The sequence below is a fragment of the Budorcas taxicolor genome, chromosome 24 (assembly GCF_023091745.1).
Source record: "Budorcas taxicolor isolate Tak-1 chromosome 24, Takin1.1, whole genome shotgun sequence".
NCBI classification, from domain to species: Eukaryota; Metazoa; Chordata; class Mammalia; order Artiodactyla; family Bovidae; genus Budorcas; species Budorcas taxicolor.
The window spans coordinates 7,126,873-7,140,538 of record NC_068933.1 but is presented as its reverse complement, the minus strand read 5'-3'; the positions used below and the strand labels follow the sequence as shown (position 1 = coordinate 7,140,538).

The following is a 13,666-nucleotide window of genomic DNA, read 5'->3' as shown; positions in this document are numbered from 1 at the left end:
GGAGAACCACTATCTTTACTTCCTTAAAAATTTAGTCCTATTTCTTGAGACAAACTGCAGCAATGCTTTCATTTATCTGTGTGGGTGTTTTTTTTATTTTTCCTGTTCCTGCCCATACCCTGTATTCTTGTAAGATAACGGAGGGCTGCTGGATCATGAGCGGGAAATCAATCAGAGTAAGTGGCAGGTCCATGCAAGTCCGCACGTGTACTCGAAGTTTCCAAGGTACAGCTCGCTCTGGTGGTCTCACATCCGGACTAGCATTATGTTCAGGAAATGAACGACAAGGACATAATCTGAGTGGAAAGACAAGGACAGTCTCAGTCTTTGAAGAGACTGGTTTTGGCAACATGTTACTTCCCTAATCAACCACGTCCTCAAGGATTTGTATGGCTCTATTAATCTGCTCAACAGAAAAGTGCTCAGTAAGGGTCAGTAAATCCCGGGTGATTTTAAAAGTATTTTATAAATCTGTGGATAGGAATGCGTTAGATGTCGTTGAGTCTGAAACTTCGCCACATCTTTGGATCTTCGTTAAGACAAATAACATGAAATTGCATAGTTTTAAAAAGTGGCCGTGGAAGTTCCAGGTTCTCGACTTCACAGTAAATCCACATCCATCACAAGGAGGATTATTGATTTAAGACCAGCAGTCTGTAAAGTGTATTAGTAGTTTGCTCTCTGATTCATATATGAAGATGTCATTGCTTTTCACCTCTCCTTGTCATCTCCTGTTTGAGATGACTGTCCTGACATTCCTGTTTGGGACCACTTAGGAAAATCCGGTGTGACCCAAACCCAGAGAGCCCCCTGTACTGCTCCTAAATTTGCTCTCTGATGAGTCCTGCTTCCACATCTGCTGATGGGACTAGGATGGGCAGAAGGCAAAGACTTTCTGAAAAATAAAATGGTTTCATCATAACCCTGGGCAGAGATCCAAGTGTAATACTTTTATTTCATTGCAGAGCACATAATGTAAGGAGAGGAGAAAAATGAATTGGGAACAGTCAGTTTCTCAAAGAGCAGTGAGCAATAGTAAGAGGCAATTCTGAAAAGAAATCTGATTTTCCAAAAGCTGTTTTTCTTTTTGGAGGTAAAAGGTCACGTTACAAGGAGCTTAGAGCTGCATAAAATGGCTGAACAGAGCTAACACATACATGGCAAGTGACTTTTTTTTTTTTAATGCTGATCAAAAAAAAGACATGAGTCGGATTTACCTCAACAGTGGCTGGCTTGAAGTGCCGTGGGGAGATGGTGATTTAGGTATGTTATAGACCCCTACGGACCCGTAAATATCTGAGAACGTGAATGTTTTTGCTCGGGTAAGGTGGTTGTTTACAGAGTACGACAGGCTCTCTCCTTGTAAATTACATACCAGATGCCCTGGAACCAGTGTTATTTCTAAATATAGGCACTGGCCTCCTGTGTTGCTACAGAGAGACCGAAGCAGTGGGCATTAGATTAGCTGGTGAAAGTTACAGACTTCTTGTAAAACATTTTCCCATTGAATAATTTATCCTAAGGAGTTCAACTGAACTTTTATTTTTTAAATCTTAGATACCCAATGTAAAGTCTAACGAGATTGTAGAGTTTAAAAAGTTGTAAATGACGATATTTATCTTTTGTTTGGTCTTGAGAAAGCTTATAAATCTTTCTACTGTAAAGCACATCTGTATTGAAAAGTAAGATATTTAATATTGAATATATCTGAATAGAAATTTGCAGTTGATTCTCAGATTTTGAAAGGGAGCAGCAGGGAGGGATGAAGGTTTAGCTCAAAACAGAAACTGGAGCATGATGGATCCTCTGATTCTCACATGTTACCAGATTAATTATAGAAATTCATCTAAGGAATTATAAGGAAGCAGACCAGGTGGGGTTGCTTGGGAGTTAAGTAAGCAGAATTCAAAACAATAACTTTTTTCCCTGACTCACCAGCATGTACTATAAATTACTCCTGTAATGGATTGCTATGACTTTATTTCTCAGTGCTTACTTAGGAAAGAAAAAGATAGCAACAGTGTTGATCATTGGCTTAAATACATTTATGAATCATTCAATTGCTTTATATGGTTTATTTAATTAAGCTGAAAGCACTGAAAATCATTTTGGTCAATAGATGCTGTTACTTATGGCTTGAGTTCCCCTAATTTTGGAGAAGAATTGTTCCTTTAAATTCATATTAAAAACCTCCTGTATTTATCAGTTCATATTTAACTAAGAATGCTAGGTATTATTTGTACATTTACGTGGCAGGCATGTACTTAGCATGCTCCTTTCTAGCCTGCTCTCAATCTTGTCTCACAGGTAGTATTTTTCCTATTTTATGAGCAAATTGACCCGCAGAGAGATTAGGTCCTCCCTGAAGGCCACCACCCTAATCTGGGATTCAAGGCCAGGCCTGCCCAGTCCCTCAGTCTTTTTCCTCCATGACCCTTCTGGGCTCCAACCTGCATCTCATCTCTGTCTTCCTCCTGGTCTCCATTTCTCTCACCTCCTCTTCCTCTAGCTCACCCCACTGCTTTTAGGCCACAAGCAGCTGGGCTCCTGGGCAGGTGAGCAGAGCTGAGTTCATCCATGAAAATATTAGTAATAGGGCATGGCTCTCAGAAAACTGACCCCTGCCTTTCAGGCCAAGGGAGCCCTCACCCACACCAATTATTCCCAGTGGGTTTCTCACTTACCACCACCCACACTCTCCTGCAGACCGTGTGACATTTAACTCCCCTTTCATGCCGGTGGAGGTCCTATGAATAGAGATGATAGCAAATGCACACACAAAACTCTGGCTTCAGGTTTTTTTTTCTTCCACCGTAAAGGACTTGAGGCTTGGTGATAAAGAAAATGACAATGGGTACAGAAAGCTTTGTGACCGTCTTGGAGGAGAATAGGGGACTGTGATGGGTGGTAAATTCAGTAAACACTTAACATTTCTTTATTTTGGCCCTGATGTGGCCTATTTTCTGAATGACGCTTTTCCATTTTTTCTGTCTTTTGTGAACAACAGCAAGCAATGCTGAATGGTCCAGAAGACTAATGAAATCATTTTGATGGATAAATTGTATGTAAAATAGGAATATCTAGTACCCCTCAGTTGTAAGTATTATTAATTTTGCTGCCCCTTACAGTCTTAATAGTTTACTAGAAAGAAATGAGTCCAAAAATGAATCCAAAAGGCCATTTCTGTAGGCTGTTCTGAGTGCCAGCATCTGGTTAATTGCCACATTAGCCAGTGACAGTGGAAGAACTGATAACAGATCAGCCTCATACAATTCAGCACACAGCGTTCAGCGATAAATTAAGGATAATGAAATTTACTAACCCATTATATAGGAGGGAGCATTATAAATCATTACAAATATTATAAATGAATATTTAAATTCAAACATTTATTTAAGCATTGGTTACTCAAAACCTTGTTAATTTGCTACCGCTGTGCTCAATAAATGAACACAGTGGTTTTACACATGCAGTCTGTTTGGGAAGTTAATAATTTGCTTATTTAAACATTCACCATGAAAACTGATATATGTTCTGAAGTCCTCCAGAGCTGTGCTCTGCAGTCAAGTTGTTTAATGATAAAACAAACAATTGCATATGATTTTGAAAGCATTGAATTTTATCTTCATAGATGGGAACTGGAAACATAACTGTTTCCCCCAAAGACTTACTTATGATGGTGACTTTAGCATTTTATTTTGTGAGAATATAAGGCTTCAATTCTTATAAATTATTATTTTCCTGCCAGATTTGCCCTATTAACCAATATTTATTGGGGTACACTAATTCAATTCTGCTTTTAATATGATATGGGAGTGTTGCATCCTGGAAAGAAACAATACCCCCAAACTAATGAAAGATAATTCTTTGTTCAGTTGATAATTCAAAGAATGGGATGTTGGGCTTATTAATTTTTTGGATAAGCAGGAAATAATGCTGGATGGAAAGGCAAAACAATGGCAGTGGAGTTGTAACAATTCAGTTCTGGAATTAGACTATGTGACTCTTTTTAAATGTTTTCATTTCTTCTAGAGCTTTTACTTCCTTAAGTTTAAAACAGAAATAATAATGATACGTATCTCAAAGAGTTGGTGCCGGGTGCGTGCGTGCCCCTCTGTGTCTGACTCTTTGAGACCTAATGGATTGTAGCCCGCCAGGCTCCTCTGTCCATGGGATTCTCCAGGCAAGAATACTGGAGTGGGTTGCCATTTCCATAGGGTTAAAAAGAGTTGACAGCAACCACCACCATCAGGGTTTGCTCTAACTCACAGATTTTTGTTTTCTTTCTTTTCTGGAAGGTTCCTGGGCAGATCGGTCACCACTACATGAAGCAGCCAGTCAAGGTCGTCTTCTAGCTCTGAGAACATTATTGTCACAGGTAAAATATAACATATAATTTTATAATGTAATATAATACATGTTTATGATATAACCTATAGTTTAAAATATCTCTCTTCCCTGAGCATACAGCATTCATTATCAATATTAATCAACTCAAAACCAACAAAATTGCTTGATAACTTCTACTAGCTTTTTATTTTAACTCATATTGTTAGCCAAATCCATAGTTTCTCATTTATCTTTTGAAACATCTTTTAAAATATTTTGGTATAGTTTTATGCCTTAGTATTTCAGATTCCTCACACAGTACATTTGTTCATTGATAGACATATTTAAGCAGGAAGTAATTGGATATATGTATTATTCATCACACATTTTAAATATGCTTACATCGGTACAATGGTGTGCAGTTAATTGCAGGCTTAGTTCAGTCATAAAATATCCAAGGAAGGATAATCAGACCAGATGCTTGCTGTAACAATGCTTTTTACATTATGGTAATCTGTAGTATGTTATGGGGGTTTGCCTATGAACGCCACAGAACAGTCATTTTTACACCTCTTTGATCATCAGACTCACCAGAGGGAAAAAGAAAAGCACAGATTCCTTTTGAAGTATAAGGGACTTGGGCTTGGCCAGTGGGATATGAATGCACACCCAGGTCCAGAAGTCCTTGCCCTGGTGCTTCTCAGAATCAGGGAGACAGGAGTTTTCTCAGATGACTACGAGGGGAGAAAGGGTTATGTCGCTCACTGTAAGTAACACTGCCCTGGGCTCTGGTCACCTGAACTCCTGGCTGGCGCTTGAGGTGAACCACAGCATGTCAGAGCTTCCTTTTACTCACCTGTGAACTGAGGTTGCAGAACAAGACACTCCTTAGGGCCTTCCAGTTCTGGGATAATCCGGTGACTATGTGGTTTGCTCATCACCTGATGAAATATACAATAAAAATTGCAAAATATCACTAACTGCTGAAGGGCAACCCCTCTGAAAGGGTCACACAGTTCTTGGAGAGGAGGAGTCTTAGGAGATTTGTAAGCACATGTCCACAGACAGGCCAGCTGAGAGGGTCAGAGGCTGTGTCCAGAGCCTTTGTGAGATGGAACCTGGACCTTTCAGAGGCTTCTGTCATCGGTCACCCTCATGGGCAGTGGCTGGAAATCAGCTCTCCAGGTCTGGCTACAGACCAGCCAATCTGAAACCTCTGACAGGGTGATTCAAGGGATCTTTAAAAATTGCCACTCACTAGTAGCAAAGATTTGGGGTGATATTTATTTTCTTGCCTTCATTTCAAGATTCTTCAAGTCCTTCCTGGTATTATTATAGATCATGGTAACCTATAAGAGGCTGTGGGGCTTTGGCCACGAAAATCTTCCTGTGATAATGGTAGTATGATTGTCCATAGAGTGAATTATCAAATATAGCAGGAAGGCAAGGAACCTTTTTTCCCTAGCAACAGTTAAATATTTTAGACTGATATCATTAGTTTATTAGGAATGAAAATATTTAGATTTTACTTAATTTTGATTGAATAATACAATAAGACTTTTTCTGTATGCTGGGCATTTTAATCATTATTGCTTTGCATGTATCATCTCATTTAATTGTACCAATATATTTAGAGGTTAGAGTAGCAATCCAAATTTTAAAAAATACTGCCTTATGGCACTTCAAACTCACATCTAAGTGACTTTGTATTGAGACTTGTTAACCACCAGCATATAAGCTAGTTGATGGGGCTCAGAGCGGACTGCCCCAAATATGTCAAGGTGGCTCAGAATCTGTTGGACAAACCACTTAAGGCTGTGTGGGATGCAATATGATGGTTACAACAGTTTGGTTCAGGGGATCTGACAGCTGCCTGGCTCTGGGGGTTTGAACTGGTCATGCCTGCTAAAGTGAAACCTGATTTTCCTGAGATGTTCTGGTCTTTGCCGTCACCTTCTAATGACCGTTGACACAGGGGATTTTTCTCTGACTTTCTGCTCACGTTTCAAAATTACTGATGTCATATTTAGGGTTATAATGTCAACGCAGTGACCATAGACCATGTCACGCCGTTACACGAAGCCTGCCTTGGAGATCATGTGGCCTGTGCCAGGACGCTTCTGCAAGCCGGAGCCAACGTAAGTGCCCCAAAAAGCGTTCCCCGTCCCACATGGGCTGACTGAGAAAAGCAGGCAAAGTCCTCATTTTGCATCTCTCGCCTTCTTAGTAGTTTTCAAAAGCGGAACAAAAAGAAAGCTCTCAAATTGCCCGCTAGCACTCTGGGTAGCACGCTGCAGGGTATGGAGTATCCCTTAGGCTATTTCCTGCTTTTGCGATTCTAAATAACAATAGATGAACATCTTTAAGCTATCATGTGTGCTCATCTTTTGAATTTTTTTTTTTAGATAAATTCTCAGAAATAGGATTTCCAATTTCAGCTGCCAACCAGCAAAGTGGCTTCATCACTATTACATTTGTACCTTTTTTTCCCCTAACTACAAAGTACCTAATCATTTAATTCATTTCTGTGTATTTGATTCTAGAGTTGTTTTTTTTTTTTTTTTCAGAATTCCACTAGTTTCATGCCCACTCCTGTAGATTATCCACCACATCATGTTTCTGTTTATCCCTTAGCATTTTCAAGCTCTGCTTACGGATGTGTGTGTGAGCTTAAATAGCCTTTGTCCCGTTTGCTGCACACACCTTCTCAGTTAATACCTGTTTCCACACACATAGCTGCCAGGAATGGCGAGTGGTTCTGCGACTCATTCTCAGAGCTCTGGTTTGGTTTAGGTAAACGCGCTCACCATAGACGGCGTGACCCCCTTATTCAACGCATGCTCACAAGGCAGCACCAGCTGCGCAGAACTGCTCCTGGAATACGGCGCCAAACCCCAGCTGGAGTCTTGCCTTCCTTCCCCTACGCACGAGGCAGCCAGCAAAGGTGACTGTGACTGGGTGAAGTGACGAGGCGAAAAAGCGCCTTCAGCCACAGGCATAGTGAATAAGGCTGCAGGGAGAAGCCTGGGGCGGGTGTTGGGGGGAGCTGTGTGTTGGAGGTGGGGGAACAAGTGTTCAGGAGATGCAAACTCACCTGTACTTTGTGTTGGCAGGTCACCACGAGTGTCTGGAAATCCTGATATCCTGGGGTGTAGATGTTGACCAAGACATTCCTCATCTGGGAACCCCTCTGTATGTAGCTTGCATGTCCCAGCAGTTCCATTGTGTCCGGAAGCTTCTTTACGCTGGTAATTTTCTATACCATCTTCCATTCTGTCTGTACACACAAGCAGTTCTTCAGCTTCATATTGACTTCTCTAAATAAGCTTCTTTAAAAATTACACCTTATGGATAAAAATGTTCTTATTCTAAGCATCCTCACCTATAACTCTAAAATCCATAAAAGGAAGCACATTTGTGGTAACTCCACTTGACCTCAAAACTCCAAAAGTCCTACCTATAAAGGTTATAAAATTAAAATCCTCAAGGTTGGATATAATGGTGCCCGATATCTCTATCTCTGTGAGCAAACCTATCAAAAGAAATGTTACGGATTATAACTGCTTAGGTAACCTTGTCTTTCAAGACTTTGCCCCACTTTGTAATTTCCCCAAGAAGACTTAATACCCTTTCACTTTCTTGAAACAAGCCAATTCCTTAAAGTTCATCTTCAGCCCTAAGAAACTATTCATAATCTTCTGAGACCATGTGGTATCTTCCACTCTAGGACTGCGAGCCCTTTTAAGATATGAATTATATCTTTTTTTTCCATCAATTCTTCCCTCTAGCCCAATGCCTCGAATGCGGCAGGTGCTCAAAATATACATAAAATGAGTAAATGGATTTCTGTGGTTTTTGTTTATGACACTCATTCGGACTCTGATATATGAGAGTGAAAGTGTTAGTCACTCAGTCGTGTGCAACTTTTTGTGACCCCTTGAACTGTAGCCCTCCAGGCTCCTCTGTCCATGGGATTTCCCAGGCAAGAATACTGGAGTGGGTTGCCATTCCATTCTCCAGGGGATCTTCCTGACTCAGGGATGGAACTTGGGGTCTCGCACATTGCAGGCAGACTGTTTACCATCTGAGCCACCAGGGAAGTCACATATATTTTTAGTAATCCCATTATGTGTTACTCACTTCATCTTGGCTAAATTATACGCTTCTTCAAGCAGTGTCTGTATGCACTATTTCTTTCTCTTTATACCTAGTAAGAGTCTTAAACATGAGTTCTGCTAACGATGGCTGGCAGATTGTTATTTTCTGGCTATGCTCACCCATAAATTTGTATAACCAGAAGAGTTTATTCTTTACAACCTGCTTTATTTTGCTTGCAATATTATCCTCTTCCCAATATTTTATGTTGGGTAAAAAAAAAAAAACCTGAAGCAGTCTTGTTAGTAATTGTGGATTGGTTGTTATTTTCAGGCTCTGATCTCCCGTAAAATTGGTATAACCAATGAAATGTATGCTTCCTCTGTGGAGATTTTGTTATGGAATATAATTTTTTTCACTAAATCTTTTACATTTGATTTAAAAATATTGAAAACAAATACATTTACTGAAACGTGAGAGTATCAGGAGGGCCATAAAGGGACTCATGAAATGTGCTGCTTCTTATAAACATCATCGGTTTTATTGATGGTGTCAGAAAGCAGAGCTGAGAAGGACTTAATGGATTTTTATTAACAGGCCTGTCTTGGTGTTGTAACTTTTTATGTATTGGAAAATGGGATCATTATTCTTTACAGTATTAAGCAGCATATATTCATTTCACGTGTGTCAAATGACCACCATGTGCCAGGGGTTTGCACCAAGATAAAATAACTGTGTAATAGGTAATTTAACATGTAAGGATATTTTAATATAAGCATTTTAAAAACTTACTTTGAATGCAGAAATATAATGTGCTCTTCTACTTAAAAGGCTCAGTTCCTTTATATATTTATTGAATTAAACTACCTGAGTGAGAGGGGGACAAATCTGTATACATTTTACCCAAAGAACTCACATATCTACAGTCATAAGTTTTCCGAGAAACCAAAGAGCTCTATTGCCCTAAAATAAATGAAAAGAATAAGAACAATAAGCTCTTGAATAATCCTAAGAACGATCCATTGTGAGGCAAATGGATATGTCAACCTAATTGTGCACTATAAATACTAGTTAATATGATTACTTTGGGAATTGTTTAAAAATTTTTTAAAAAATAATTTATTATGAGATTTTTCAAGCACAGAGAAAAATATTAGAGGACTTAACAAAAGTGTGAACTCTCCATCCAGGTGTATTGCATTTTAAGATTTAATACATGTATGTATGAAGCATATTTGTGAAATCTGCATTGTGCATATATATTGCATACAAAGAAGTAGCTTATTATAGAGAATTGAGGTCCTCTTTGTGGCTGACACACCGGCCTCCCCTTGCTGAGGTAGGTGATTCGTCTCACAAACCATCACTCCTCATTTCCATGTAGGCGCTGATGTACAAAAAGGCAAATATTGGGATACTCCATTACACGCTGCTGCTCAACAGTCCTGTACAGAAATTGTAAACTTACTGCTAGAATTTGGAGCGGATATCAATGCCAGAAACACAGATCTTCTGCGACCTATCGATGTAGCGACTTCTAGTAGTTTGGTGGAAAGATTATTGCTTCAACATGAAGGTAAGAAGAATCTATGAGGGCATTAAAAACATTTTGAAGGGCTTGAAATAGATGAAATTAGAAGACTTTTTGTTGGCATGTAAAATAACAGTGGCATAACATTTGGAATATTTTTTGAAGGAAGATAACTTTCTAACTTGAGTTGCATCCATAAAGAAGGCATCATGAGGATTTTGATTTTCTTTGTTCTCATCTTACCTAAATTCTGTATTCCTTCAGTTTAAGTTAAATATATTATTTTTGACAGTAAACAATATGTTGATTCTGTTTAAATATATATTTGTTAATATATATCTTGAAATATGCCCCCATTTTATAAGGATACGCATCATCTATAGTGTGTTATAGAAACATAAGCATGAATTTTTATTCTAAAACAGAAATTCTAAAGCCTGGTCTAGACACTAGAATAGAATTTGCTTTGGCTTAAATAGTTAACCTAATTTGAGGAAAAAAAAATTTTTTGAATTCCCCTTTTAGTGCATAACACTTCTTGGAGCTTTTGATTTATATGTCCTTATAAAGCAGGAGATTTATATCTCCTTCAAAAAGCAAAAAGCCTTGTTTTTGAGGCTTTATAAACAACAATAATTTCATAAGCCTGAAGATTAAAATATTTTAAAGAACATGCATGGATTATATCTCAATCATAATAAAGTCTTACAAATAAAAGCAATACATATGCTTATATAAGTTTCCCTAGGTTAATGGGTTTCCCAGGTGGTGTAGAGGTAAAGTATACGCTTACATTGCTGGGTTCGGTCCCTGGGTGGGGAAGATCCCCTGGAGGAGGAAACGGCAACCCACTCCAGTGTTCTTGCCTGGAAATTCCATGGACAGAGGCACTTGGTGAGCTACAGTCCATGGGGTGGCAAAGAGTCAGACAAAACCGAGCATGCACACACACGCAATGGTCATACTGCCCTAATTTATTGCAAAGCACTGTCTTTTTTATGTGGTTTGATTTCATGTGTCTTAAAACACAGAAAAATCCATTTTGATTTTAATGAGCAAATACTTTCACGTTTCTTACAGCCACCCCAAGCTCTCTATGCCAGCTCTGCAGACTCTGTATCAGAAACTACATCGGTAGACCAAGATTACACCTTATCCCACAGCTCCAGCTGCCAACGTTATTGCAGAATTTCTTACAGTATCGATAAGGGAGTAAAATAATTCTAAATGTCTGAAAATCAGAAATTTCTATTTCATCTGCATAGTGTATATTTCATGTTAAAACATGCTAAAGTGATGGTAGAGATATGAGAATACCCGGGAAGAAGTGAAATAGCAATTTTAGTTAAAGTGTACTAGTGCGTAGTATGTTTCATGCATTTTTACTGTTTTTGAACTATAATATGTTTAAAGTATCTATGTGAACCCTTACTAAAAGTATTCATATATTTTTGAAGGTCTATATTCTTCGATTAATGTTTATGCTTTTAAGTTTTGGCCTCTGTAATTGATTATTTCTGTACTGTTGACATTAATACAAAATATGAGTATGGTTTAGAAAAGAGCAGCTCATATATTTTTTGAAATAAAGATGACTGTCATTCAGGAAACCCACTATGTTAAATGTTTACTTATCATTATAATGATCAATTCAGTAAAGAAAAGACGAATCGCCCCTTTCCTGCAAAGGTCCCAGTGGTCACTTCACTGCCTTAGGTAAACCTGTTTCAAAAACTGGCAGGACTAGAATGATCACTACAGCTCTCTCACCCTGAGAAGTCTGGAACATTACACACCTGCTCAGTGTAATTGAAGACCCTTTCCTACTAATGAGTGGTCTCTCAGGGTCTCTCTTCTGTGCTTTAATACATATCACCCCAGCCTCCTCCATTCAGAGGCTGTCGGGAGCTGGTGAGACTTGGACCGGGAAAATGAACTTCATATCTAGTTGATAAAGAGGCCCTGGGTTACACTCTAGGGATCAGGGGGGCCCAAGGCTGTAAAAGGTGGAAGATAAAAAATGCCTTAAAATGTGGGGTTTTCAAAGAAAAAGAAAAAGGGCATTACTTAGCAAACACAGAAACCTTAGGAAATGTCCCCCATCTGTGGACCTTCACTGCGGTGTTTCTAATTCTTGCACAAAACAAGGGTTCAGCATAGACGATACTGTAAAGGGATGCTGTACATAAGGTTTCCTCTGTGGGGTTTATTCTCTTCTGCTTAATGTATTTGAGTGCAATGTAAAAAGTAATTTAAAAAAATAAAATTAAACATTAAAAAAAAACTCTGTGCCTACTTTGTAAACTATTTGAATTTATAAGATAATAAAATACTTATAACACTGTGTAAAGTAGAAGAAAATACTTGGATGCGTCCTATAAATTTATCAAATTTTGATAAAACATTTTGATAACCAGAGGCCTATTTTCCTTTTTACTTAATTCTTGACTGACTGCCAGAGACCTGTGGGAAATAAACTATCATTGTATATATCCCCAAAGTTATTAAGACTACATTTTTAAAGAATCATTCTAGATTTTCAAAAGTCAAAATAAGGTTGTGGCATGTTTGTTTAAAAAAATGTCTTCAATGTGGCTAGAGACTTTTAAATTAGTCTGTTTTACAAAATATCTCAGTTTAATAAATTTGTAATATCCTCAGAATAATATGCATTTAACCTTTTTTATTATAGAGTAACCCTATGAAACATAATCACATATTAAAATTGCTTTTCAGTAAAACTGTGTCTACTAGTATTCTTCCTGAGCAAGAAGTCATCTTATGGTACAAGGCATCCCTCTTAGTTGGTTTTATGTCAGTAAGAGAAGCAAATATCAAATATTAAAATAAAAATTGACACTTGGAAAGTTTTAGAGTGCTGGTACCTTGTATATTAGTTTGAGTATGATTATTGTATCAAAGAACTGTTCTAATTTAAACATATCATATGTATGTTACTATATTAAAGTGTGATGTTTATCCCTGAAATAAACCAGTTTTTTTTTCTGTTCTAATTAGTATTTGATTTTATAATGGAAGGTAATGGAGAATATGATTCAGTTATCCTAGTCTTATTTACTACTGGTTTTCAAATCACTGTATCAGGAGCAGTTAGAGTAGCATAATGCCGACTGACACCGTGAAGTTCCTCTAATCAAAATCTTTACATACATGTGTAAAGGTCCAAAGACAAAATTATACAAAGGCAAAATAAAAAAATACTACAGATAGTCCTATACCATACTTAGTATGGGGTTGCCTCCTGATCAACCCATCATAAGGTGAAAATCAGTTCAGTTCAGTAGCTCAGTCGTGTCCCACTCTTTGCAACCCCATGAATCACAGCACACCAGGCCTCTCTGTCCATCACCAACTCCCAGAGTTCACCCAAACTCATGTACATCGAGTCGGTGACTCCATCCGGCCATCTCATCTTCTTTCGTCTCCTTCTCCTCCTGACCCCAATCCCTCCCAGCATCAAAGTCTTTTCCAATAAGTCAACTCTTCACATGAGGTAGCCAAAGTATTGGAGTTTCAGCTTTAGCATCAGTCTTTCCAAAGAAATCCCAGGGCTGATCTCCTTTAGGATGGACTGGTTGGATCTCCTTGCAGTCCAAGGGATTCTCAAGAGTCTTCTCCAGCACCACAGTTCAAAAGCATCAATTCTTCGGTGCTCAGCTTTCTTCACAGTCCAGCTCTCACATCCATACA

The 13,666-nt window shown here is 38.4% G+C and overlaps 1 protein-coding gene across 1 annotated transcript in view; it reads left to right on the top strand.

The window, feature by feature from the left end:
• Window positions 1-12,969, top strand: part of ASB5 (ankyrin repeat and SOCS box containing 5) — a 40,025-nt gene extending 27,056 nt beyond the window's left edge. Inside the window, exons 2-7 of the mRNA XM_052661275.1 lie at window positions 4,299-4,378; window positions 6,360-6,467; window positions 7,123-7,273; window positions 7,443-7,577; window positions 9,809-10,000; window positions 11,036-12,969. Coding sequence (XP_052517235.1) covers window positions 4,299-4,378; window positions 6,360-6,467; window positions 7,123-7,273; window positions 7,443-7,577; window positions 9,809-10,000; window positions 11,036-11,163 — 794 coding nt within the window. The 3' untranslated portion in view covers window positions 11,164-12,969. The remainder of the gene's footprint in view (window positions 1-4,298; window positions 4,379-6,359; window positions 6,468-7,122; window positions 7,274-7,442; window positions 7,578-9,808; window positions 10,001-11,035) is intronic.
• The last annotated feature ends 697 nt before the right edge of the window (window positions 12,970-13,666 follow it).